The sequence below is a fragment of the Aspergillus flavus genome, chromosome 2, assembly GCF_009017415.1.
Source record: "Aspergillus flavus chromosome 2, complete sequence".
Taxonomy (NCBI): Eukaryota; Fungi; Ascomycota; class Eurotiomycetes; order Eurotiales; family Aspergillaceae; genus Aspergillus; species Aspergillus flavus.
Window position 1 is genome coordinate 1,871,041 of NC_092409.1, and position 26,523 is coordinate 1,897,563.

Consider the following 26,523-nt stretch of genomic DNA (forward strand, 5'->3'; position numbering starts at 1 on the left):
GAGGCGGTTGGATTTGCCAAAGCATACACCAGGGTAAGTGTAACCGCCAGTATCGTCGAATGGACTGAATAACTCTAAGATATCCTACAGTGCTTTGAAAGCAGATCGGAAAGACAGCCATTAATTCTTTCCACTCTCCCCTAATATCATGCTAAAGTGAGCAGTATGCTGGTCAAAAAAAAAAAAAAAAGGTCAAGTTCTGGCTAACATGCACTCTTCTTTCTAGTACATTCCTTGTTTTGCTCCTTTACCTGTGTTTGGGGCTAATCATGATGTATATTCCAGCCTTCGTTGCCGCATCCGTCGTAGAAAGTGTAGGTAGATTGTCGTACCTACTTATTCTCTGTCTCTTCACCATATGATATGGGGAAAGGTCACTCACTGCCAGCTTACGTTTCCTACCGCCACCAGGTGATGGAGCACGCCCCCAGTGTAAGAGCTGCGAGTCCCATAGCCTAACTTGCCCACGGAGCCTCAAGGCCTCATTCCACAACTCGCGCAATCTTAGGTTATCACATCAGGAAGCGGCTACCTTGGCGGCTATTGAGAAACGATGGCACCATTTTTTGCAATGTTTACAGAGACCCATAAAAGTACGTTATCTTGTGATAAGCGTGTCGCTTAGCCAGCTATTTGAAGAAAGGTTGATGCATAACACGTCTCTCTTCATGTGATTGACGAACGCTCCAGATTATCGATGAGACCGACGATATTATCCGGGATTATCACGTCGTCGATAACACACCCCGGGGTTCACCTCTAAATCAAACTCGTGACTGGGATACTGGTGGGGATTTAGAGCTTGCTGGTGAGGTGCAGGATGAGAAAAATTGCTCTACATCTTCCCAGGATCACATATTCCCCAGGCCCGGGTCAAACCTATATTAGCTTTCCTGAAATCCTCCAGCGGCTTCATGGAGTTTCCTTAAGGCTAGCCGGCGACATAACCAGTGCTGAGAATCTTTTGTCTCAAAACAGGGGCTTGGAGTCTCTGTAAACCCTATCGTTGAAGATCCTGCTTCATCTTCTTTGTTGGGTCCCAGATTGTGTGACTTGTCGAGAAATTCCGCCACCCAAGTATATATTCTGCCTTTTTCCCTAGGCCAGGCGATCTCTTCCATTATATCCTCGCTTCCTGAACCTTTACTACCAGTGACGATGCCAAGAAAGCTGTATTGATTTCATCTTATCTGCGGGGAACAGGGACTTGGTGTGAGACCACAGATAGTCAAAGGCAATTCACAACACAGAGTATCCACTCCATGATTGAGTCTGCTTCATTTGTGGCCGCTGCCATGTCCCTAGCCTCGCGTCAACTGGGCCACATTGAACAGCGTCAGAATTCAGTAACATTGGAACTGTATCAGTACACTATCCGGCTTCTCATAAGCCAGGATCCTAATAAGGCGGATGCCACGGTGCTAGCGACTTGCGCTCTGCTATGTGTTTATGAGATGATGGCTTCGGGAGTGTCCGAGTGGAGGCGTCACTTGAAGGTATGTTCTAACTTCCTTAAGTCTCGACTTTATCTCTTTGCTTGGTATCAAACGGGGATCGTATAGTTATTAATGTCATCTACAGGGATGTGCCGGGCTCTTTCGAGTGAATGGATGGAATGGGTCGAGTAGAGGCATCGTGAAGTGGTGCTTTTGGGCCTTTGCGCGAATTGGCAAGCTGCCCCTCCTAGTAATATATGTATTACAGGCTCATGAAGTATTAACAGCTGTGTTGATCAGATATTTGGGCAGCTTCCTGCAGGTAAAACAACACTAGTCCCAACCGACTTCTGGATGGACGACATGTCGATTGTATCAGCCGCGGCGGACGGCGATACTGAAAATTACTGCAACTTGGCTATCCTTGTATTTGCGAAGATAGTCAATCTTCTGGCAACATTCAGTTTGTCTAATAGAATGTCCGAGTCGGAGCCTAGGGCCAGCATGACAGTGCTATGGAACGAATTTCAAGAGTGGTATCAACTTCGTCCCAAACAAGTTTATCCGCTACTAAGGAGCGACTACACACCCTCTAATACCCTGCCTAACGTTGCGTTTACTCAGTCATCCCCAGGTAAGTTTTTGTGGATAGTAACGACTAATCGACCGGTCAATGTGTCTAACGTGCGTGGAAAGTTTGTGGTAATACTTTCTACCATGCCGGATGCATCCTACTGTTGCAGGCAGGGCTTCTTACAGTGCAGGCCCGCTCGTCTCAGGTGGTAAGTAAATAAAAACTGTTTGTTGCTAGGTCTTTCCGCGCTCTCTTCAATACTATATATACGAGCGCTGGCGCGTCTGCTATGGGAGCGGAGTCGTTCGCTCTTTTGGAGGTACTAAGGATGATAGCTGACTATTTGTCTGTTTAAGGTCGGCCCCGTTTGGCACGCTCGAGAATTGATGGGAATATCCATTTCAAATGTATCACAGTAAGCTATGGCCCGTTTCGACCTTTACTCCTCTTCCATTCTCCTCCTTCCTTGCCGCCCTAAGTCTTGTCTGCCTAGCAGGGTATAAGGAGGATCACACTCTGGCTAGAGAAAAAAAAGCAACGGAAGAAATAAAAGTAACATCAAGGTCAACTAGTGCGAATTGGGTAAACCAACTACAACCTCTATACATCGCAGGAACCGTTCTAGCGGGTTCCCGGATTTGTTATACGCAGTAGTCAGGCTGGCCATATTTTTGGTCAGAGGTACGTCCTGAGCTGTCTATTATCCTGGCGACCAGAACAGTCGCAGTGCATGTTCGGTGGAAGAGTTCGCCGCCGAGAAGATACTGCTTCTCAAGCACTTGGCTCTTATTGGACGTGAAACGGGATGGAAGACGTCTGACCGCGCTGCCGACTTGAGGGATCATGGGCTTCGGGTAAGAAATAATATTTTTCAAACGCAAGGTCAATTGACGCATGTTGACTTGCTAGCCTAGATCTGAGATGGCGCTTTGCTTTTGCTAATAAGGTATATGTATTTGCAGAGTCTAAGGTTGAATGAAGTAAGATGTTATGACAACCGTTTGTTTAAATTGAAAGTTCAGCCACATGGTTCCACCGAAAATCCGGATATGTGAGAGATCTAGGGACATATAAAACCAGTAGTAGTATGCAGGACGTACCAAAAAATTCCATTTACGTTAGCTCTAGTTGAAATCAGGATCTTGGATAGGTATCTAGTAGCTTCTATCCAATCAAAAGCATTACTTAGCTGTTTCTATAAGACTTCTCTGTGAGCTACAGACACTTCAGGTCTGCGTGTAGGCGGCATATGTATAGTAGCACACGACTGTCTGTGATAAGTAATGTAGTAGAGAAACGGATGAATTGGGGGAAACACAGGGGGAGAAGAAGAAAAGAAAGAAATAAAATTAAATTAAATAGTATAGAATCAAATGTCGATGGTTAACCGCCAAGTCACTTCCGAAAACTTGGAAATCAATGCTTGCTTGAATGCTAGTGTCTGACTGCTGTCAACCAATTTCCACTGTTGGGCAGGGCAAATAAATATCTTACGTGGAAGCAACAACAATATAAGACAAGCAACCAAACAATTCAACAAAACCCACCGAGTGGTTGATATGGACTGAGTGGCCCTGTGGTATTTTCCTTTTTCTTTTTCCTTTTTCTCTTTTGTTTTTTAATTTATTGTTATTATTATTATTATTATTATTTTCCCTCCCTAGCGACCTCAAGATCCGTATTGACTGGACGGTCAAGACATTAGTTGTAAGAGTAAGTGGAGATTTTATTTTAACTTCGGCAGAAGGGAACAAAAAAGAAAAAACAAGTCCGTTCAGCTCGCGGTACTCGCGGCTTCTGGTGGAAATCGGAACATAATCTAATATCGTGGAGTGGCTACGAGGATATTACCGGTCTATCTCGAGTGATTATTACTCAGACTGACTCATACCAAGAACCGTTTCTTCTGTTGGAGGAGGGGTCGAGGAGAAACACGAAAGCAAGAGGGATTTTTATTTTTTTTCTTTTCGGTTTAATAAAAATGACATGACATGAGCTGTTTCGTTGGATACTGGAGCGGTATGACCCGAATGTCATCTCCCCCAATCATGAGACTGGATAGTGCGGGCTTTAGGTAGTTCAACTCTTTGCTGTTGGAGGGATCATTACAATACGTCCAATATAGCTGAATGGGGGCTGTATAATATTGCTAACGCTAACATTCCTGGTTCTTCTGGGCTGTTTTGAATCACTGAACCTAGTCATGCGAGCTATTCCTGAAAGACCAATGAAGTCCGACTCGGTATTTATTGAGTGCTGCAAGGGGGAGGAATGGTGGAGGAGCTTCCATTCCAGAATGATTCGTCAGCTGACCGTCTCTTCTGAGTAAAATAGGCATGCAAAGACAGGCAGAATAGTATTTTTATCTCTTGATATTCCTCCATGGGTGAGACCTTTCATGGGGAATTAAATACTACTATCGTTTCATCCAACTGATGTCCCGATGCAGGGTAAGAAGCCAACCTATAGGAATCCGTAGCTTCCGTTCGGACCGAACCAGGTGATCTTATCATATCTGATTCTCAAAAGTCTTATCCACCTGCGTAACATCCCTCCATCCTGGTCGCTTTGCCACTTCCTCCCCACTTCTTCACCATTTTCGGCTGCAATCCAGTTTTCTCCCCCTGATCAGTCTCGAACTTACTTTGATCCTCTGCGCTTGAATACACAGACGACAACTACGTGCGATACTGTGCTGCCCCGTGCGCTCACATGTATGACTGAGGGGTCAATGTGCGCTCGAGTCCGAGGGATAAGCTCTGCCACAACTCTGCCTTCTCGAGTGAGGCTTTTCATATTCATTCAACTATATCGACTGGAATAATATAGGCATCACTTTACCAACCCTTCGGTGCATCGGAAAGCACCCTACCATTTTGGGCCTCGGGCGTTAGGCCCATAGGCTAAACCTGTGGCCCATCCCACGTCGGCGTGCATAAGTGCCCCTTGTCGATCGAGTCGATTGGTCTGAAGCACCCCGAGTTTAGAGTCCTGCTTAGAGCTCTGCCCCTTTGTACGATAGATCTGACGATCCGCGTGCCGTCATCCGTATCAGTTACCTAACGAACCTGCGAATCCGATACCCAACCTGACGTCTCACTTAACTGTTCTCCTGTTCGCCCTGGGGTTTTCTTTTTCTCCCTTTTACTCATTTTCTTTTTTCCCTCAAATATTCATTCTCCTGTTTCGTTTCCGATTCCCTTGAGATACCCCCATTTGACTAGTCGCGCGTTGCTTTTTCAGGGTCTGGCTGGTTCAGATCGTCCATATCTTCCTCCGTCAGCTCAAGTATTTCGGCTTATACACCAGACCTTTCGAACCCTGTTACCTTCGATTGTGAGACTTTGAGTGTCGTTACATCTTCGTGCCCCCACAGAACGCCACTACCGCCTCGATAGTCGTATCCGATAAATGGACATCACTCGCGGTGCTGTCGTTCAGGATTCTTCATTGACGTTCTCGGCTCAGCCGCAATGCCCTTACTTGACGCCCACTCAGGCCCCTCATATGGCACACTCGATCAAATGGAGAGACACGATCAGTACGAAGGAGAGCAACTCCTTCCCACTGGATACGACAGCGATGACCATGGCAGTGAGATAACATCGGATGACTCGGTGCAGGAAGGTGTTCGGAAGATTGAAGCCATCAACTTGACCTGGACAACGAAGTCATTGGTTGTTGCTTATGTCAGGTATGCCTAATGTGTACAACGTGGTTGTTTCCTTGATGAAAGTGGACTGGTCGCACTGACTCGCTGTAGTATCTTCCTTATGGCGTTCTGTACTTCTTTAGAAGGCCAGACCACCATGTCACTCTCTGCTTATGCCACCAGTGCATTTAGCAAACACTCATTGATTTCAACTGTTCTTGTTGTTCAGAATGTAGTCAATGGTGGGTAGTCTTTATTGTGCAATCTGTCCTCATCCAGCTGACAAGTATGTAGCTGTCATCAAGCCTCCCATGGCTAAGATCGCCGATGTCTTCGGTCGCTTCGAAGCGTTCTGCGTGTGCATCTTGATATATGTTCTCGGTTATATACAAATGGCTGCTTCGACCAATGTCCAGACTTATGCATCGGCTCAAATATTCTATTCCGCCGGCTCGACGGGCTTACAGATCCTCCAACAAGTGTTCATTGCGGATAGCAGCAGCCTTCTCAACAGGGCATTCCTTGCCCTCCTTCCAGAGTTTCCGTTTCTGGTTACAGTTTGGATTGGACCATCAATAGCTGACGCAGTGATGCGCCACTCGTCATGGCGTTGGGGCTACGGGATGTGGTCAATCATTCTGCCTGCTTCATTTCTCCCGTTAGCGCTGACGTTATTGTTGAATCAACGCAAGGCTAAAAGGCTAAACCTCATTAAGCAAAAACACGCTCCTCGGGGTGGCCTCGTTGCTGTTATCCGTCGCACCTGGTACGATCTGGACATGTTTGGTTTGATACTTCTTTCGGCGGCAGTTACATTGATTTTGGTGCCTCTCACACTTGCCGCCAGTGCTAAAGACGGCTGGAAGAACGACAGTATCCTGGCAATGATTGTGGTTGGCATAGTTTGTTTACTGGCGTTGCCGCTGTGGGAGAGTTCGAAAAGGTTTGCCCCTAAACCACTTCTTTCCCTACACCTTCTCAGGCAACGCACAGCGCTTGCTGGCTGCGCTTTAGCTTTTTGGTACTTTAGTAGGTTACTTCCCGATACAGCACCCGTGTGTAACCTTTCTTCTAACATCATACAGTGGCATTCTATTTTTCGGTCCAACCGTATCTTTACTCTTATCTTCAAGTGGTCCAAGGATATGATGTCGCCACGGCTGGCCGTGTGACGCAGACGTTTGCGTTTACGTCGACCATTGCTGCTTTCTCAGTGTCCTTATTGATCAAGTACACGCGACGCTATCGAATCTATGTGACCATTGGAAGCGCGATTTACATGTTCGGTCTTCTTTTGATGATGCTTTACCGCAAAGAAGGGAGCTCATCAACGCTAATTCTTGGGACACAGATTGTGGTTGGTATGGGAGGCGGCCTCCTCAATGTGCCTGTCCAGCTGGGAGTTCAGGCATCTGCTAGCCATCAGGAGGTTGCGGCTGCTACGGCAATGTTTTTGACATCTATGGAGATGGGTGGTGCAGTTGGCGCTGCGATCTCAGGAGCCGTCTGGACGCACAACATTCCGCGGAAGTTGCGGCGTTACCTCCCTGATGAGAATAAGGGGGATGCTAAGGAAATATTTGGGAGATTGGACAAGGCACTATCTTTTCCTATGGGATCACCGGTTAGAGTTGCCATCAACCGGTCTTATCAAGAGACTATGAATAAGCTGTTGGTGTTGGCGCTGATCGTGACGATACCGTTGATACCCTTGAGTCTTTTGATGAAGAATTACAGGTTGGACAAAGTCAACTCTGAACCAGTGGACGGGCCTAATGGGGACCATCTGGTTTCAGACAACGGACATGGCCTATCGGGAAACGAATCCGAATCAGAAGGACACTCGAAACAACCATGAAGTAGTCTGAATAGTTTCAGTCTCTCCAGCACCCTCTGATATATACTCGGGGGTACCACCCATAAATTTGGCATATGGGACAGCCTTCCCTACTGCAACCGAAGAGGATACCAGACTACGCGGAGCAGTTTGTGCGGTGTCCCATCCAGCCCGATCCCAAATCAAACACTATATGGCGTGTCCATACAAGGTTATGCATATATGCGTTTACCGCATCTCCGGCTAGAAACGCCGGGGCGCTGTTTATATATCATCGGGTATGTGGGTCGATCAGCGTTATGCTCTTTCATCCCGAGGGTAAGCGGATATCAGTACATTGAGTCTCTATATGTCTTTCACATAGAGCCGTACATATTTCGAGTCAGCGACTACCCTAGAAGTCTCTCAAGGAGTTTATATAGACGTTATGAGATTATGACTAGACTTAGATGAAACGTTTCAATGCACGTGCTTTCTTTTGATCTTTTCCTTTGCAAACCCGTAGCTAAAAGGACGCGATCGTATCATATCTCTAGTGCTTTAAACAAGGACATTTAGGAGATGGGAAGCAGAAAGGTGATTTGGAGGAAAGCTATGGTTGGAGGCGTCAAACAGCCATATTCCCGATATATGACAGCAATTAGCAAAAGGTGATATCATCGAGTTGTGTATTACAGTGCTTGGAAGATGGAGTAGGATCCCCTCATACGTGGTACCGTTCATTTACCTCAATGAACGGCGGTATGTGATGGTTACTAACTGGAATGGTGCATTCACCGCCAGTCGGTGATTGGACTGTGACAGTGACACTTCCATGCGTAAGGTTTGAATACAATTATACTACCTCGAAGTGGTTGTTCTCCTCTTCTTCCCACTTCTTCCATCCCCCTTCATTCCTGATATAGTTGAATTGCGCCCGTAGTCCCTTGATTGGATTTTATCCTCTGGGACTTTAACTATCCTCGGTGGGGTGTTGCGTCTATCATATCACTAGTTACTTACCACTCTACCCTCCCAGGTTGTTTTGCCGCGGCCCCTCCATTTCTCCCCCTCCTTTCGCCGTTCCAACTTTCGTCGCATTTTCTCTATTTAAAGGATACCGAAACTGGGAGGGGAAAAAGGTGTTCAAAGTGCTCCTGCGATACCGAGGGCCTTCCCCGGAATTGATCCGTGCGATTTCTCCGGTTTTTTTTTTTTTTCTTTTTCTTCTTTTTTTTTCTGCCTCTTCAGGTATATAACTAAGAGGGAGGGAAAAAGAAAAAGAAAAGTAAAGGACTTACAAGGTTTGTGAAATTACTGTTTGTATCCCTTATAATCTGTGCCCTTATCTTTTTGTAGTCATTTGGCTTTTTTTAATAATTATTTCTCGATTGATGTCCCCAGCAGAATGATTTCTGCCTGTCTGGCGATACAGTCCCCAATGAAAACGTGCTAGTCGCAGTGTCTAGACAAATAGGCCGACATGAGCTAACGGTGCGGGTTGCCCCATCCATGGCAGCTTTCTTTCTTTCTACCTAAGGTACTCTCCGAACTAGTGCTACGGTCCTATCGTCCTCCACCTCTGCCTCCCACATTGGCTAACGTCCACCAACCCTTCACCGTCGACATTCACCGCACCACAACCGCTGTAACTCCTGGCTGCTGCCATTCTCATCCAGCGCCTCCTGTAATCCCCCATCTCTCCCTTTTTATATTCTCTCCCCCACAACCGTTCTCAATCGGTTCCTCCTCACACCTCTCCTTATTCTCTTCACCGCATCTTCCTCCTTTCGTTTCATCGTCCCCTCGGGTCTAGACACCCTTGGAAGATTATCTGCACAGTCACTTTGCGGAGCCTCAGGTAGTTCCAGGTATACAATATGGTTGTCGCCACTATCAAGTACGTTTGCTGGCTCCTTTTTGAATCGTCATTCTCATTGCCTCCCTCCTCCCATCAGACTTGCCCCCCTTTCTGATGCCGCACGTTGGGTTCCTTCTTACCGAGATTGGTTCCATTATCAATCAGCGGTCTGCTAACCACGGTTATTTCTCTTCGCCAGGTGTGTTGTCGTCGGTGACGGTGCTGTGGGCAAAACATGTCTCCTGATTTCGTACACAACAAACAAGTTCCCCTCGGAATATGTTCCTACCGTTTTCGATAACTATGCTGTCACTGTCATGTAAGTGAACCCGATCGCTTCGAGCCGTGATAGGCGCAACGACTTCTACGGGGAGTTCGCGCCTGTGATATATCCCGACAGACAGTGGCCTTGATAACGCGTCGTTGGATCCATCGACCGGATATCATTACATGTCAATTTCTCGCAATCAATTGACTGACCCGACGCCTTCATAGGATTGGCGATGAACCGTACACTCTGGGGCTTTTCGATACTGCTGGTCAGGAAGATTATGACCGTCTTCGTCCCCTTTCATACCCCCAGACCGACGTTTTCTTGGTCTGCTTCTCCGTGACATCCCCCGCTTCCTTCGAGAACGTGCGCGAAAAATGGTTCCCCGAAGTTCATCACCATTGCCCTGGTGTCCCCTGTCTAATCGTGGGCACCCAAACTGATTTGCGCGACGATTCTGCTGTGCGCGAAAAGCTTTCTCGGCAGAAGATGCAGCCCATTCGTAAGGAAGATGGAGACCGGATGGCCAAGGAATTGGGCGCCGTCAAATATGTCGAATGCTCCGCTCTGACCCAATATAAACTCAAGGATGTTTTTGACGAGGTGAGTCGGGTTTGTTGGCTCTGCTGCTTGTATTGTGTACTGACAGAATGAATCAGGCAATTGTTGCCGCCCTCGAGCCTGCTCCTAAGAAGTCAAAGAAGTGCGTTTTGCTGTAATCGAACACGCATCTCTTTAGAGCAGGGTTAGTTTGCCCCAACTGTTACCCAGATCGTGTCGCTGATGCATCCTAGCTACATCGCATATTTCGGGAAGATCGAGGTTTTTGAAGCGCATAAAACTAAACTGTTATGGATATCAAGGGTCACAGCTCATGAGTCGATTGCCACCTGTTACCCAATCTCGAGACGATATTTCTAATGATTGCCATCCTCGTATTCTTTCGTTGCCCAATTATGGCATTCATTGATCCGATATACCCTGGGATATTTTGACCTCCCAACTCTGCCGCGGAGACTATCGACGAACCGAACCGCTTTACCTTCATCTTCCAGCCGGCTTGCCTTTGCCATATTCCCCTTACCCTCTTCTCCTACTGCCTTATCATTTTCTGTCCCTTCCTTCTCTTCCTTTATCCATCTTCGATTCTCTATTACCACTCATCGTCTCTATCGGCGTTGGAAGTCGAGGCGTCTTGTTTTGGCTGGCTGATGGTATTGATCTGTTTCTTTATATTCGCGATTTGTTGTCACGTCCGCACCTTCTGTCACGTTGCTGTGCCATTTTATCGTTGTCATGTTACAGTCTTGAACTAGATAGCGCAGATACATCAGTGACCACCAAGGCTTTGGTACTCACAGACCATGGCGTAATCAGGTCCAATGTAATGAAGCTTGTAATTATTGGTCGCATGCTCCAGCCGCCAATAGCCATTATTGTCAGTTTGGAATAGGGTACGTGGGTGTTATCCATCTTGGACTTTACAACCGGTCCAATATTCTGACATGTTATAAGTGGCTCATGAAACCGTTCGATATCATTTTCAAACATGTCCGCGCAAACTCATATCTATTCGTAAAAGACATGATACTCTCCACTTACTCCCGCCGATGACTCTCCAGATTAGGGTTGCCTGGCCGAACATGTAGGTCTCTAGACAAGTTCTAGTCAATCCAAGCCGACCCTATTCCGTCTGTTCACATGGTTAACTCCGCACCGGTCTATAATGAGGAACCTCTCGAGAGGCTAGGACTTGAGAAAGGTACAGAAGCTCAGCGATTGATCTTGAGTCTTGAAATGAGATCGTTATCTGCAGATGATGGCCAGTGGAAAGGTAATAGGTTTCCTGCTCAATATACAGAATAAGGGAGCAATCAGGATGGAATCGAGGAATGTGGTGTGTTGCGGTGGTGAATATGTAATCGCAACCATCAGTGAATGTGATAATCTTTCCTATATCTCGCTGACCCATTTCACTATGTGAATGACTACTTGTAGTGCTCAATGGGCACACCTTAGGACAGTATGGTTCATCATACATTTAGTCTGTCATTTATTACTAGCTACACTTTTTCGCACATCAAACATAAGTCATTTACAGCGTCATAGTATCTGGTTTACAGCTCGTCTTTGCCTTCTTTCTTCGCTTCTCCCTCCTTTGCAGACTCATCGATCTTCTCTTCCTTGCGCCCATACCATCCTCCCAGGTCTTCGCCAGCTCCCGCCTTGACCATGCTGGTGATGATCTCAAAGGCCACTTGGGCAGCTGCGAGAGCGGTGGTCTCTCCCTTGTTGTCGTAACTTGGCGATACCTCAACGATGTCCGCGCCGACAATGTTTAACTTCTCAATGCCGCGCATGATCCGGATGAACTCACGGGTGGTCCAGCCGCCAGGCTCGGGAGTACCGGTCCCGGGGGCAGTCGCGGGGTCAAGCACGTCAATGTCCACCGACAGATACACGGGTTGCTCCGAATCCAGACCGATGCGCTCAATTATTTTATCCACGATGCCCATGGGGCCTAGGTCGTCAATGTCGTCAGCATGGATGCGCATGAATCCCTGCTCGGGGCCCGGGTTGGTGTAGTCGCTATCGGTGACACCAGTCAAACGAGTGCGCAGACCAGCATGAGCAGAGGTCGAGTTGCAAATGAGACCCTCACGACTCGCCTTGTGGAAGAAACTGCCGTGATTAAACGCCGACTGTTCTGATGTCCAGTATGCCGAGTAGCGAACGGGATTCCAGGTGTCTAGATGTGCATCGAAATGCAGCACTGTGATGGGCTTTTGGTAGATTTGATACAGGGCACGGAGAGCCGGTAGCGCAACACTGTGATCACCTCCCAGGGTGACCAGCTTCGCCTTCCCGGCAGAGATGCCCTTAGTGCCGTACTTGGAGTCGGCAGGGGTAATGGGAGATCGTGAGCCCAGCTCGAGGAAAGCTTCGTACATTTGGCGCTCCGCTACGCCATTGTCGAAGGGAATTATAGGGATATCCCCACAGTCCTTGACGGTGGCCCACGAGCTGTAGGGATTGATGCCCGCACGGGTGTTATAGGCTGTACCGGCCATCTGGCGGGCGCTAGCAGCACGAATGGCACGAGGACCAAAACGAGCTCCTAGAGGAGAAATTCAACCTCTGCAATTTATGGAGGCAAGACGGAGTGCATACCTGGTCTGTAGCTGACAGCAGTATCGAAGGGGGCTCCGATGACGGCGATATCATATCGCTCATCTGGTTCGATTAGACATTTGACTGGTTTTAGGTGCGCAAAGCTAGCAATGCCAGAAAATGTCCACTAGAATTATCAGTCAGATTTGTCACCGTGTAAGGTAGAGCCACATGTGTACCTCTTGATCCCATTTCTTCAACAGCTCCTCACGCAAGTGCTCAGGAACCACTTCCGTGTCATCGTGATGGGCGTGAGATAAGGCAGTACCGGCCAGAGCCAGCAACCCCAGGGTATATTTCATTATGAATTATAAAATGGCACGGGCAAAACAAAATAGGACGAAGAGGTTACTTGAAAACGCAGAGGAGAAGAATTGAATCTGGGGAAAGTTGTTTAGTAGTTATAGGCGCATAGTTAGTATGGAGATTGTGAAAGCGTTATCGATAGGAACAACCACCGTCCATTCATTCGGCACCGAAAAGTGGGCCTTGGGGCCTCAGGCGCGAGGACTATCGTGCGGACTTTCCCTTCTCGTCACTTTTCTTTTAGTTCCAACGCCCGTCGCTCTCTCTTCCTCTTTTCGTCCTCCGCATTTATATTGGCCCGATCTTCGATAGCTGCTTGATCCATAGCTTGTAGAATCTAATCGAAGCCGATCATATTCGAATCTCGTCTTTAGAACCTCAGGATGCCATGCGTCGTGTTGTCGTGACGGGTTTAGGAGCTGTTACTCCTTTGGGAGTAGGTAAGTAGTTGTTCTATATCTCTGCAATACAGATGTCTAAGTACACTGTTCTATTCAATTCCTTGTTGGTCCGCGGTCATTTCCAAGCCTGTTCTCTGGTCGTGATTCTTCAGTGTCTACTTGGAAGTCTCGCTCGAATTGTCTCCACTTCCGATAATCCGAAAGGGGAAAGTCTTGGATACCCGGTCCAATCGTCATGGACATTCCTAGTTAGGAAGTTAGTCGGAGACACCTGCTGTCCACACGATTATTCTAATCCTTGTGCTTATGATGCGCGGATTGCTAAAGTACAGTCATTCTAGGTATCCGTCGTACATGGAAACGTCTGTTAGATGGCCACTGCGGCATTGTTAATGTCAACCATCGCGATTCCAGGTTTGCGGACATACCATGTCAGATCGCCGCCCCAGTGCCGAATGGCAAGAGGCAGGAAGGTGGCTGGACTGCCTCAGAATGGCTAAGTAAGGATGTATGTGTAGCGTCTCTTGTTTATTTACATTTGCATGGTTTTGGAGAGAAGGGCAGATCTGATGCCTTTAACAGGAAGAGCGTAAGATGGCGCGTTTCGCACAATATGCTTTGGCTGCTTCAGAAGAAGCTCTTGAAGATGCTGGTTGGAAGCCCACTTCGTTTGAGCACAGAGAATCCACGGTAGACGTCTGCGAGACATTGTGTAACTCAACAATGCTGATGGCCGTGTAGGGCATCTGTCTTGGATCCGGAATTGGCAATTTCGATGAAATATACGACACCGTCGTGGCATATGAAAAAGGAGTATGTCGCAAACGAGTTTTGTATCGTTACTACATCTGTATTAACTGCTCCTAGGGTTACAGAAAGGTGTCTCCTTTATTTGTCCCGAAGCTCCTCATCAATCTCGGCGCTGGCCATATCTCCATGAAATATGGATTGATGGTATGTCTAATCGCAACCAGGGACTTTACCACTGCTAATGCTTCGACAGGGTCCAAACCATGCAGCTACAACCGCATGCACTACTGGGGCACATTCCATTGGTGATGCTGCTCGCTTTATCGCATGTGGTGATGCGAACGTGATGTTAGCTGGCGGTGCTGAATCTTGCATCCATCCGCTAGCTGTTGGAGGCTTTGCCCGGGCGCGGAGCCTTGCAACGAGCTATAATAATGCTCCTGAGAAGGCGTCTAGACCTTTCGATGCGGATCGCGAAGGGTTCGTAGTCGGCGAGGGCGCCGCAATAGTTATTCTAGAGGTGCTTGTCGTCACACCCTACACTGATTCACGGCACTAACATCCAGCTAGGAGCTAGAACATGCAAAGGCAAGAGGTGCACGTATCTACGCCGAGTTGAGAGGCTATGGCTGTTCAGGTGATGCACATCATATAACAGCGCCCAAAGAAAACGGCGAAGGGGCATTCATGGCAATGAGAAAAGCTCTGAAGAACGCCGACATTCCACCGTCTATGGTTGACTACGTTAATGCACACGCCACTTCGACTGTAGTCGGGGATGCGGCAGAAAACGCCGCGATCAAGGCACTCCTTCTTGGCCCTGAAGGAAAGCGAAATGCCGGAGATGTAAATATCAGCAGCACCAAGGGCGCTGTTGGTCACTTATTGGGTGGCGCTGGCGCCGTGGAAGCCCTGTTCACCATCCTTGCTATTCATGAGGTAAGTATGACCATCTGTGCTGTGGAAATACTCTAATTTGCTGTATCAGAACAAAATGCCTCCTACGATTAACCTGGAGCGTCTAGCCATCGGATTCGACTGCAACTATGCCCCGAAGCAGACCCAAGAGCGCCAGATAGATGTGGCATTGACCAACAGTTTCGGCTTTGGAGGGACCAACAGTACTCTCTGCTTTTCCAAGCTATAGAAACCACTTATTGACATTCGATTTGGATAATTGTGAGCTAGACAGCATGTAATATAACGTATACTTGTACACTAAGATAATTATACCAGTTCTTGGAAGCTATAATTGACTTACTCCCTAGTGCTAGACGCAACTTGTACTGGTTTTAAACCGACCGCGACGCAAAGTCTCTAGCCATTCGATCTTAGTATGACTTGATATAAAGGATCAATATGTTTCATTGTCTAATCATCAAGGCAAGAACATCAATAACAATAAAGAAGCAGTATAAGGCTATTCCTTACCAAAATACGCTACCACTAAACCAAAGCTCAATAGTCATTGTCCTCTTGAACTACTATAATCTACATCGTCGAAAATTGAACTCCTATTATCCTGGCAACCAACACGTGACATCTCAATGCGGAGCAGCCCCGGACTCACCTCGACCATATCACGCGCACCTCAAACTTCACGACAAAGCAGCGTTCTGCCGTTCAATAGCTTATTAAACCCTTCCACTCGTTTACTCTCACTATATTTTCTTTTACTACCAGAGTTGAGCCACTTTCTTGGTCGTTGGTGGGTTGGCCATGGCTACCAACGGTGAGACCAAAGGTAGATACCACTAAACCCTCCTCGGGCCGAACTTCAGTAGTTGCAACATCATATAGAGTGATTCATGCTGATATTATGCTATTTGATTACAGCGCCGTCGTCCGGCAGCTTAGTCGATGCGTCCGGGTACAAGTTCGCCGAAAAAGACACCAAGCCCGGCAAGATTAGGTTGAAGAAGTCGGTTAAGTTAGGCAAGAAGAAGGGTGATGGTGTGTTTACCCCCTTTCTACTTGGCTTTCATCTTGATTTGCGGGGTGTGGGAGCAAGAGCTGTGGGATGTATATGTGCTAATAGTTTAACGGCGTGAAGATGCGCCCGACTCCCCCGGTTCATCACCTATTCTCCCTGAGATCGACGAGAAGACTATGGCAGCTTTCCCTACAGGCAAACCACGAGAAGAGGATCACTTAGAAACTGTCATATGTAAGACTTGCAAGAGGCCGGTCCTCAAACAGAATGCTGTGGAACATATTCGGGGTTGTATTCGGGCGAAGCAGGAGAAGGCGAGGCGCAAGAAGGAGGCGCGCGATGCGGCTAACCGGGCCAAGGCGGGGGATAAGGATGGTGATGAGGATGCTGCGGGCGGCGATGGTGATGATTCCATGAAGGGTCAGAAGAGCGCTAAGAAGAGCGCCGTTAAGGGAATGGCGGAGGATGGAACAAAGAAGGGAAAGAAGCGCAAGACGGAGGGAGAAGACGATAAGGATAAGGAGCCTAAGAAGAAGAAGAAAAAGGAGGAACCCAAGCCCAAGGTTCCGAAGCCGAAGGGACCCGTCGATGTCGAGAAGCAGTGCGGTGTTACTCTGCCGAATGGTGCTCAGTGTGCGAGGTCTTTGACCTGTAAGAGCCATTCCATGGGCGCGAAGCGAGCAGTTCCTGGTCGTTCATTGCCGTACGATATGTTGCTTCAGGCTTATCAAAAGAAAAATCAGGCTCGGCAGCAAAGTGAGTATTGCCCGTATAGCTGGATGATACGTTTACAGACAGAGCTGATCGGTCTTGCTTTTCAGAGGCTGCAATCGATGCCAATGCTCCTCTGCAGGACGATATGGATAACAACGGTCCTGTCGACTCGGATGAAGAGAAAGATGCTGTGATGGCAGCTATCACTCGCTCTCACCCGCAGCCCATCATCACTCATACTCTGATCTCGACTAAGAAAAAATACCAATATGTCCGCATTAAAGAGATGTTATCCCACGCTCTGGGTGGTGCGCGCGGTGGCGGACTCTTTTCAACTGGCGATAGCAATACCACCTCCAATGACGGAAACCTCTTCGCTCCTGTGGACGACGTGGTCATGGCTTCTCCGGTCATTGCAAGCGCAGATAACACAACGGATGTGGACAACGCGACTCCAGCACCAGCCGCGAAGAAGCTTTCAATATCCGCGAGCTCGTAGGTGCACATGCTTCCTGGTATTTTGTGTCGATCTAAGGAGCAGCGATGAGTGATGATCCTTTCTTTCCACTATTTGGGTATGACTGCCACATCGTGGAGTCTCGAGCGGCGTTCAGGAAACCTACGGAATGGGTCTAATGCGAATTTTTTTGTGATGATATGATACCCCGGAGTCTATTGCATGTACCACTGGCGAGGCTGAGTGTAAATTAGTCGGATGTTTTTATGCTTCTCTATATCTTGATAGACACTGTCCTTGATATTCACGGTGTCTGGAATATTTGTCAATAGTACTGGACCCATTTTTGCTCAAAGATATCAAGCACAGTTGTACATCTTGTACTCTATAGATTTTCATACTATGGAATGCCCTACAGCTACCCCAAACAAGATTGTTTCTGCCTGAGGCCACAACAAGCTATCACCAACCGCTGCGGGATAAAGACGGGTTTAGCTCCATATGCGCCCATCGATCTTTTGAAGGCGGAACACATGCAGCTCACCTTTCATAGCACCCCACCATCACTGCGACATTCAGCTTTACTGGGGAAGCTATAGCGTCTGCGCCTACGGGCGGAAGTCTTGATCTGCTTGCGCTGGAATGCAAACAACTAGATACTTTCACCTACACTTTACATCAGCGCCACGCACTCCCTAAATTCAATCGAACCCTTTCGCGATGTCCAACTCCGTCCCCGACCTCGACGCTGTCGGGATCAAGGCAGAGCCCGAACTAGCAGACCAATTCCGCCGTGAAGTCGCGACTCTCCTTGGCCGCAACAACCTCAACTTTCCCGGCGCACAGCCCGTCAGTTTCTCCAACAAGCATCTCCTCGAGCTCCAACGGCAAGACTACTATGTCTGCGAGAAAACAGATGGCATCCGCTGTCTGATGTACTTTGCCCGTGGCGATCCGGACTCAGAGGCACCCGAAATTCACTACCTAATTGACCGCAAGAACGACTACCGCTACGTGCCGGGCTTGCATTTCCCGCTCCCCAATGATGAAAGTTTCCAGTCGTACCACGTGGACACCCTGGTTGACGGCGAGTTGGTGAACGATACATATGAGGATGGAACGCAGCAGCTCAAATACCTCGTTTTCGACTGTCTAGTTCTGGACGGACAGAGCCTGATGCATCGCACGCTAGATAAACGACTTGCGTATTTTAAGGAGAAGGTCCTCAAGCCATACAATGCTCTCTACCAGCGTTTTCCCGAGGAGAAACAACACCGCGTTTTCGCGGTCGAAGACAAATCTACCCAGTTTAGCTACGGTATCGAAATGATGTTCCGAGAGATCATTCCCAAGGTCAAGAAAATCCACGGTAATGACGGTCTCATCTTTACCTGTCGCAGTACACCCTACCGCATCGGCACGGACGAACACATTCTGAAGTGGAAGCCTCCGGCCGAGAATACGATTGATTTCCGTATGCGCTTGGAGTTTCCTGTCCTGGAGCCTGATACAGATGATGAGGCTGAAGGTATTTCCGAGCCGTATACGGATTACGATGCTATGCCTATCTTTCATCTATTTGTGATGCTTAACTCCAACGAGTACCGGCACTTCGCGGAGATGTTTGTCACCCCATCCGAATGGGAGGAGCTTAAGGCCCTGGGGCTGCCCCTCGATGATACCATCGTTGAATGCTCCAAGGATGAACACAATCGCTGGCGCTATCATCGTCTCCGAGACGATAAGGCTGATGCGAATCATATCTCTACCGTTGAGAAGGTCCTTGAAAGTATCCAGGACCGTGTGACGGAGGAAGATCTCATCCGCGCTGCGCCGGCAATCAAGGCAGCATGGAAGAAGCGCCAGGCTCAGATGGCTTCGGAGGACGAAGAGCGGAAACGAAGGGCAAGACAGGCGCCGCCACATGCAAACGGCAATGGAGTGAAAAGGAAATTCGAGGATTCATAGTTTCCTTCCGGTTTTCATAGAACAAACCTACTTGTTGGGTAGTATTTTACTTGGTTTCGGTTCGGGATTGCGAGGAGTCTGGCGTTGATCTCTGCTTCTTTCATGCATATGAACTGGAGAGGAGCTGTCTGTCGGCAAGCTTAAAATGGGGGCTGGCCTGGGGATTATTATACAAGTGTACTTTCTATGATGCTATGCGCTCTTGCTATTCCAATGACTGTTCTCTGGATATGTATCGCACAATATCCAGCTTGATTTTGATATTCAAAGCGGCATCGATCAAGCTCCTGTTTCACGTAAAGAAATCTGAAGCGTGATACATTCAAAGCTCAAAGATTTGGTTTACTTTGAAGGTAACAGTTACATTGCTCAAGTATAAAAAATGGTTACAACAATGTTACATCATACACTCTATCGTTTCTTGATGCTCACGTCAATGTTCCCAATCGCCCATACGGCGGCGAACACAGTCAGCAATCCAGTGGTTATGGTCACGGGTTTGCGCATTCCATCCCAGAAGGAATAATCATAGGTAACCTGTTAAAGATTAGCATTCTGTCTAGTGAAGCATAATATAACGTTGTATACTTACCACCAACTGAGAATCACGAGCCTCATCGGACAAATTCTCTACAGTCAGGGTCAATGCGGTACGCCCCAATGTGTCCATGAAGGTCTTGTGGGGAGACACGTGGGACTTTATCTGATCGGCAGGGGGAAGACCATTGTTGGAGGCAGTCTTAATCGTCTCGTACCGGACGTTACGGGCTCCCTCGGGTAGAATGACACGAACAACAACCCTCTCATACTGAACACCTTCAGGTACCTTGGGTCCCTCGATGAAAGGAACCTTGAGCACATACGAATCGGCACCGGCGACCCGGCGAAGGAAGGTAGAGAGCTCGTTGTTCCAACCAATACGGAAGCTGTAGTTCCAGCCACCGAACACAGGATACCGGGGGCGAAGTTCTAATGATGCATCACGCTTGGGAGGCTTGCCAGGACGATAGCGGCTGGTGGAGACATTACCGATGTCATCAATGAAGTAGGGGTCCACCGAGCCGGGTTTCAGCGGATACTTAAGTTCACGGATGGCGGAAGAAGGCAGTTGCTGGAAGTTAGAGAGTGTCCACTCAACGCGCGAGAATTGATTCACGAGGTTAGAGCCGTTGTTGCGAAGCCAGTAGCGCTCTTCTGTTGCCAGGTTTCCACCCCAGTGAGACACCTCCAAGTCTCTTTCCAGCAGCGAGGCCGTGATTACCGGCTTGGTAAACTCATAACGGATGGTAATCGGATAGGCAGTACCGGGGGTAACCTCGGTCGTGTCATAAGGGCCGTAAGTGTAAGTTGTGCCTTGACGCTCAGGATCCGAGCCTGGCTTGAGGCCAGAGGTAGTGGTATAGTCAGGAACATTGGTGCTAGGAAGCTTCAATTTCGTCTTTTGGGTCACAGTTGGGTAGGCTGAGTGGATATAGGCAGAAAACGAGTAAGTGAGGTACTGTTTATCAGCCTGGTTGATAGCGGCAGGACGCGGGCTCAGGGAGGAGAGGAGGTAGTAAGAAATTCCTAAAGTAACCTGCGACTTGGGCGCAAGAGGTTCGGGAAGGTCAATGGCAAAGTATTTGGTGTCACTGCAAGAAAAGCAATCCATAGATATTAGCTTATATGCTGCAAATAGTGTAACCAGATTAAGTAACCGTGGCTTCGTCATCACAATAGTAACTGGCTACTGGTGACCACATAGCGTACTCACCTGGGCGAATCGACAGACAATACATCTACATCGAAAGGCCCCTTCTCCGGCGCCTTTCTGTCTCTCACCTCCAATCCTCCGACCTTGTCGAATACCTCCGATGGGAAGGCTAAGTAGTAGGTGCTCTGCGGTTCTTTATCCACGTTCTCCACCACCACGTTGACAGTCTCCCGAGCATAACCTTTCTCCAAGTTGGTATTCCGGACCAAATTTACATTTTTGAATGTCTGGGGAGGCTGAAAGGAGGAATGGGTCCCCGCCGAGGATTCGGCGCATACTAAGCTGCTGCTTGACAGGAGAAACCCACAGAGCGCGGTGAATGCTGTAATCGGCCTCATTGTGACGATGGGCGGGCGTGTAATTGACCGCGCCTAGGACACAATGTCTCTCACCAGGAGATAGTCCTAAAAAGAAGAAGGAATGTAAAGAAATGGGATGAATTGAACAGAGGGGGAAAGAGAAGGTAGCGCGGCGAGATGCGGCGTGATGCTGAGGTGTCCCGATGCTGCTTAGATTCCGGTGACCGCTGCGGCCAAAGACGCTATCCTCTCTTATCGCCGATAAGTCCTACTCCTCTCCTCCACATTTTCCAGCTACTTTCTCCTTCTCCACTCTTGCTGTCAAGCTACTCTCACGGCTTAGCGTCTACCTAATCACTATGCTTGCTTCGCGAGCTGCAGCTCGCCATTGCTGCAGGAGAACCAGGGTACCAGTATTGGTTGCTCCCGTACGACGCCTTCATGGCCTTGCGCAAAGCAAGTTTCTCCAAGTCTCGGAGGAAGTTCGCGACGCTGTAGCCACAGGAAAGCCTGTGGTAGCTCTAGAGTCCACAATCTACACTCACGGTATATACATACGCTTCGAGCTTTATCGGAGAGCTTCTCGCTGATCTACAAACAGGATTTCCGTATCCCGAGAGCGTTGCTCTTGCGTCGTTGCTGGAAACAGTCGTTCGGGCAAATGGCGGAGTTCCTGCTACGATTGGAATCTTGAATGGAGTGGCCAAGGTGGGCCTCAATGCTGAAGAGCTTATCGAGCTGGCCTCTACCGCAGAGAGCAAGAGTGCACTGAAGGTTTCCCGCAGGGATTTGGGTTACATATGCGGTTTGGTCGGTTATTTTATGCGCTGCCATGAAGAACGTGTCTAACAGTCCTAGGGCCTGGCTGGGAAACGACTACACGGTGGTACAACAGTTTCGGGCACGATGATTCTTGCCCATCTGGCTGGTATTAAGGTCTTCGGGACTGGAGGTCTTGGTACGTCTCTGCACCATCCTAGGTCTCGTCCTAGAAACTAATCGATCTTAGGTGGTGTCCATCGCGGTGGAGAGAGTTCTATGGATATATCTGGTATGTTCTGCTGGCAAGATCTAGCGGCCAACGTCTAACTAGCCTGTAGCCGACCTCACCGAACTGGGGCGGACCCCGGTTGCTGTTGTCAGCTCTGGATGCAAAAGCTTCCTCGACATCCCACGAACTCTGGAATACCTTGAAACCGAAGGTGTTTGTGTTGGGACGTTTGCGGATGGTCGTACGGGCCAGGTAGATTTCCCCGCATTTTTTACGCGCGACAGTGGCATCAAGAGTCCAAAGGTTATTCAAGATGAGGCAGAGGCAGCTGCCATAATTTGTGAGTCTGCTATGCTTCTCGTGCTTAGTACTAGTGACTGACGTATCGATAGATGCGCAATCAAAACTCCCCGTTTCATCGGGGATGCATTTCGCCAACCCGGTGCCCGTGCAGCAGTCTATTCCTAAAAACGAAATGGATGATATTATTGAGGAGGCAATCCGCCTTGCTAAGGTCGAGGGCCACCAGGGCAGCGACAACACTCCATTCGTACTATCCAAAATCAAGCAACTCAGTGGCGGCAAGAGTGTTACTGCTAATCGTGCTCTGGTTGAGGCTAATGTGCAGCGCGCTGCACGCGTTGCTGTAGAACTTTCAAAGCTGGAACGGACGAACGGAACACTTAATGAGCGGTGAGTTGCCCTGCGTTAGATGCGACTCGGAATGACCCTAATTTCGAGGTGTCTTCAGGCATATGCCAGCAATTTCCGAGGACGTCAAAGCTGACCAAGCAACCTCAGAGGCAGAGCTTAAGCTCAACCCAACTACTGAAGGACCTATCGAGGCATTGGACAAGGTAGACGTTCTCGTTGCTGGCTCTCTTGCAGTTGATCTTTCCTGTGACTATACTCCTCCTGCAGGAGAAAAAGACATCAAACCTGTTTCCGATACTTCCAATCCAGCCACCATCACACAGAGCCTTGGCGGTGTGGGTCACAATGTTGCCATTGCTACCAAGTATCTTGGCAGCTCCGTTCTTTTCTGTAGTGTTGTCGGAGACGATCTAAGTGGCCGTGCAGCCCTAACGGCTCTTCGAACAGAGGGGCTCTCCACTGCTGGCGTACAGGTGCTACCCGCGTCAAACAGCGCCAGGACCGCACAGTATGTAGCTGTTAATGATGCGAAGAAAGACCTCGTTATGGCTATGGCGGACATGGGCATTATGGAACTGCCAGAGCAGAAATTGGACTTCGAGGGCTTTTGGGAGACTCTGCTCTCCCGCACGAAGCCTCAATGGGTTATCGTTGATTCGAACTGGAGCCCTGAAGTTCTAACTAAGTGGGTCGCTGTAGCCAAGAAGCATGGCGCACGAGTTGCGTTCGAGCCCGTATCCAACGCCAAAAGCTGCCGCCTGTTCAGCAAAAGCGCCGAGGTAAATGCGGCAATCAGCCCGTCGGCATCTGTCCCCAACAATGCGATCAGCTTGGCGACTCCCAACCAGTTTGAACTCACTACCATGTACATGGCAGCGCGTGACAGCGGGCTGTTTGACTCCGAGGGCTGGTGGCACATCATAGATGCGATGGGTATGTCGTCGGGAGGTTCTCGAGATCGACTCGTTGCAATGACATCAAACCAACTTGTGGATCAAGGCATACCCCAGCAGAGTATCCAACTCCTTCCTTATATCCCCTGTCTCATTACCAAATTAGGGTCACAGGGTGTCCTCGTCACTCAACTTCTTCGTCCCGGTGACCCGCGTCTCACTTCGCCCGATTCTGCTCCTTATATCCTGTCGCGTGCTGCACTGGCTGATGAGTTAGTCGGTGGCGTGTACATGAGATTGTTCCCACCAGCCGCCGTCCTGGCCGACGAGGAAATTGTCAGTGTCAACGGAGCTGGAGATACACTTCTGGGGGCGGTAATCTCAGGACTCGTGAAGGGAGCAAAGACCGTAGAAGATGTCATTCCTTTTGCACAGGAGGCCAGTCTTAGGACGTTGAAGAGTCCAGGAGGTGTCAGCAGTGATATTGCCAGCTTGGTGCGCTCCTAAGTCAATATAGAATCGATGTGAATGTGTATAGATACTATTTCGAATGCACTATATTACGCGGATATAGGCATATAGTTACGATTCCTCCCCCTTCTCCCCAAAATTTACCATTTCGGCTCAAAACAAAGCCCTATCGACGCCCTCCCCACCAACAACAGGAAGACGCTCCACAGCATCCTGTCCCTCTCTGTTCTTCCCAGTAGCCTTAAACCCGCTAGGCACCAGACTCGGGTCCAACAGCCCTATCTGCACCAGGACACTCGCCTGATCCCAATAGATATTATGGCGAGCCAGTCTCCCCGCAATGAAGCTAGCCGTCATTATAATCACAACGCGCACTTGTTTACCCGTAGGTGGCACACGGGGCAGCAGCCACGGGATCTCTTCTGTGTGCGTAAACGTGAGCAGAAGCTCATCAACTATCCGGTCTGTGCCGATCGTGCGAGACAGAAGACGAATACTCTGCGACGGTGGCCCGGCAGGGAAGAATTGCGAGGTGTAAAAGTTAGTGATTTGAGCCGGATGTTCTCCTAAGGATCATCAGCATCAGCCACGGTCTTCCCTCGCGAGCAGATTCCCAGACCACATAGAGCCCAAAAAAGAAAAGAAAAGAAAAAAAAAAAAGGGAAAGATGGACGGAACAATCAAAGGGAAGCAAGTGGAAAGAGAATACATACCACCAATCAAGGTAGGAACACAATTGACTACCGCTACCTCATTCAACTCCGCCGTTGGGTCGGAATTCTCCCCGTCACTATCGCCGCCCCCGGTCAAGGGGATCCCACCACCACTCCCTACCATCATGTTCACTGTATTGGCCGCATGATGCTCCACCTCGTCTCGCTCTGCCTCCTGTCCATTGTAGAACAGATTTCGCCAGTACTCCTCCCACACTGTCTCCACGGCGGGTACCTTCCAGCTCCCTCCGGGCCAACCAAACCCGCGCTTCAGGCACTCCAGCGCTCGACTCCAGGCTAGGCGCGAACTGATCACGTCGTGCGTTCTGGCTGTTGACTCCGCGAACCCGGGCTCGGATTCTGGGTAGAAGAAGAGGTGGCATCTGTGGCGCTTTTTGCTGGGGTGGCTGTTGTAGTCGTCCCAGAGGGTGGTGGGTTGGTGGCCGGCGAGATGGACTTGAATGGGAAGGATGGAGAGAGTGTCATAGCAGGTGGCGGTTGACGAAGAGGTCGTGGATGGGGGCACGATGCAGGGGTTTGTCGTTGTGTTGGGGCAACCGGTGAGGCTACTATGGGTATCTGTTCCGGAGATCTGGGGGTAGTAGGTTACTAGGGCACAGAGGAGAGGGAAAGGGTTGGTGGCTGTTGTTGGGTGGTGGTGGGATGTAAGGAGAAGGTAGGCTGGTTTGTTGTATGCTTGGAGTGGTTGTTCTGTTAGCTATTTGGTCGTATCTTCGAGGGCGTATGTACGTACCCACAATCGCATATCTCTCCCCCGGCTCGAGATCGTCCTCTCGCTCGTGGATCAAATTATCCAGGTCTTTCCGGTCTCGCTCGAAATCTCCGCTGGACCCTTGGAATGGAATATATTCGACGCTGAAACCCTCCGCTTCGAATCGCCGGAGAATGTCCGCGTCGAAGTCGGCCGTGTCTGAAGTGACATAGAGTCGGCGCAAAACAGAATTGCTTTTCTTGCGTCTATCGCTGCTGAGGCTGGGAGATTGGGATCCTTGAGGAGGTGCTCTGCTAGGGGTACTGCTGCGACGACGACGATGGATGTGCTGTCGGAGTCGTTCCATTTTCTTCCCTTGTGTCTGTATGACTTAGGGTTACAAGTTGGGGGGATTAATAGGAAGTAAGTACTACAGGGTCAGGACAATAGCAATTGCGATCGCAACATTTTTCCAAGTGAAGATGGTACGGAAGGACAACTACTTAAGTTTTAGGCAACGTTCTCTTCTCTTATCAACGCTGGGCTGACGTCGACGAGTATTGGCAGAGGATTGGCAGTCTCCATCGTGGCTCCAGCCGAACCCAAGGATGCAACGCAAGGGGAACCGATGTTGCCGTTGCCAAGATAGGGCTGATCCATGCATTATTACGCTATGTCGAATGTCTGTCTATCCACCACGCCACCAATGCGAGTCTATTCAAAATAA

At 49.0% G+C, this 26,523-nt stretch overlaps 9 protein-coding genes across 9 annotated transcripts; 6 read left to right on the plus strand and 3 right to left on the minus strand.

Annotated features, from left to right (window-relative positions):
- Positions 1–97: 97 nt before the first annotated feature.
- Positions 98–3,065, plus strand: F9C07_2207000 (uncharacterized protein; the record flags this gene model as incomplete). Its single annotated transcript, XM_071509641.1, has 8 exons — positions 98–156; positions 227–1,496; positions 1,737–2,070; positions 2,133–2,218; positions 2,367–2,425; positions 2,624–2,691; positions 2,755–2,864; positions 2,973–3,065. The coding sequence occupies exons 2-8, from the start codon at positions 1,263–1,265 to the stop codon at positions 3,063–3,065; spliced, it is 984 nt and encodes a 327-aa protein (XP_071363669.1). The 5' UTR covers positions 98–156; positions 227–1,262.
- Positions 3,066–5,483: 2,418 nt separating this feature from the next.
- Positions 5,484–7,520, plus strand: F9C07_10048 (siderochrome-iron transporter MirC; the record flags this gene model as incomplete). The annotated part of the gene is made up of 4 exons (XM_041289436.1): positions 5,484–5,704; positions 5,774–5,904; positions 5,957–6,691; positions 6,748–7,520. The coding sequence occupies 4 exons, from the start codon at positions 5,484–5,486 to the stop codon at positions 7,518–7,520; spliced, it is 1,860 nt and encodes a 619-aa protein (XP_041142463.1).
- Positions 7,521–9,358: 1,838 nt separating this feature from the next.
- F9C07_10049 (Rho type ras-related small GTPase) lies at positions 9,359–10,329 on the plus strand (the record flags this gene model as incomplete). The annotated part of the gene is made up of 4 exons (XM_041289437.1): positions 9,359–9,378; positions 9,539–9,658; positions 9,835–10,213; positions 10,270–10,329. 4 exons carry the CDS (start codon positions 9,359–9,361, stop codon positions 10,327–10,329), a joined length of 579 nt encoding a protein of 192 aa, XP_041142464.1.
- A 1,398-nt stretch (positions 10,330–11,727) lies between these two features.
- Positions 11,728–13,083, minus strand: F9C07_10050 (arginase family protein; the record flags this gene model as incomplete). Its single annotated transcript, XM_041289442.1, has 3 exons — positions 11,728–12,728; positions 12,782–12,908; positions 12,961–13,083. The coding sequence occupies 3 exons, from the start codon at positions 13,081–13,083 to the stop codon at positions 11,728–11,730; spliced, it is 1,251 nt and encodes a 416-aa protein (XP_041142465.1).
- Positions 13,084–13,475: 392 nt separating this feature from the next.
- F9C07_2053537 (3-oxoacyl-synthase) lies at positions 13,476–15,385 on the plus strand (the record flags this gene model as incomplete). Its single annotated transcript, XM_041284612.2, has 8 exons — positions 13,476–13,527; positions 13,830–13,996; positions 14,071–14,178; positions 14,230–14,301; positions 14,356–14,442; positions 14,492–14,758; positions 14,809–15,177; positions 15,227–15,385. 8 exons carry the CDS (start codon positions 13,476–13,478, stop codon positions 15,383–15,385), a joined length of 1,281 nt encoding a protein of 426 aa, XP_041142466.2.
- Positions 15,386–15,957: 572 nt separating this feature from the next.
- On the plus strand, positions 15,958–19,310 carry F9C07_2198005 (mRNA capping enzyme, catalytic domain-containing protein; the record flags this gene model as incomplete). The annotated part of the gene is made up of 5 exons (XM_071509424.1): positions 15,958–15,982; positions 16,075–16,191; positions 16,292–16,927; positions 16,993–17,294; positions 18,105–19,310. 5 exons carry the CDS (start codon positions 15,958–15,960, stop codon positions 19,308–19,310), a joined length of 2,286 nt encoding a protein of 761 aa, XP_071363670.1.
- Positions 19,311–19,721: 411 nt separating this feature from the next.
- On the minus strand, positions 19,722–21,401 carry F9C07_2277208 (alpha subunit of oligosaccharyltransferase; the record flags this gene model as incomplete). The annotated part of the gene is made up of 3 exons (XM_041289454.1): positions 19,722–19,847; positions 19,903–20,941; positions 21,064–21,401. 3 exons carry the CDS (start codon positions 21,399–21,401, stop codon positions 19,722–19,724), a joined length of 1,503 nt encoding a protein of 500 aa, XP_041142468.1.
- A 320-nt stretch (positions 21,402–21,721) lies between these two features.
- F9C07_10055 (putative carbohydrate kinase) lies at positions 21,722–24,407 on the plus strand (the record flags this gene model as incomplete). Its single annotated transcript, XM_041284619.1, has 7 exons — positions 21,722–21,908; positions 21,964–22,172; positions 22,221–22,320; positions 22,372–22,413; positions 22,463–22,693; positions 22,746–23,046; positions 23,105–24,407. The coding sequence occupies 7 exons, from the start codon at positions 21,722–21,724 to the stop codon at positions 24,405–24,407; spliced, it is 2,373 nt and encodes a 790-aa protein (XP_041142469.1).
- Positions 24,408–24,524: 117 nt separating this feature from the next.
- On the minus strand, positions 24,525–26,519 carry F9C07_10056 (uncharacterized protein; the record flags this gene model as incomplete). Its single annotated transcript, XM_041289455.2, has 3 exons — positions 25,839–26,519; positions 25,085–25,780; positions 24,525–24,937 (listed from the first exon to the last, which is right to left on the minus strand). Exons 1-3 carry the CDS (start codon positions 26,161–26,163, stop codon positions 24,525–24,527), a joined length of 1,434 nt encoding a protein of 477 aa, XP_041142470.1. The 5' UTR covers positions 26,164–26,519.
- Between the last annotated feature and the right edge of the window lie 4 nt (positions 26,520–26,523).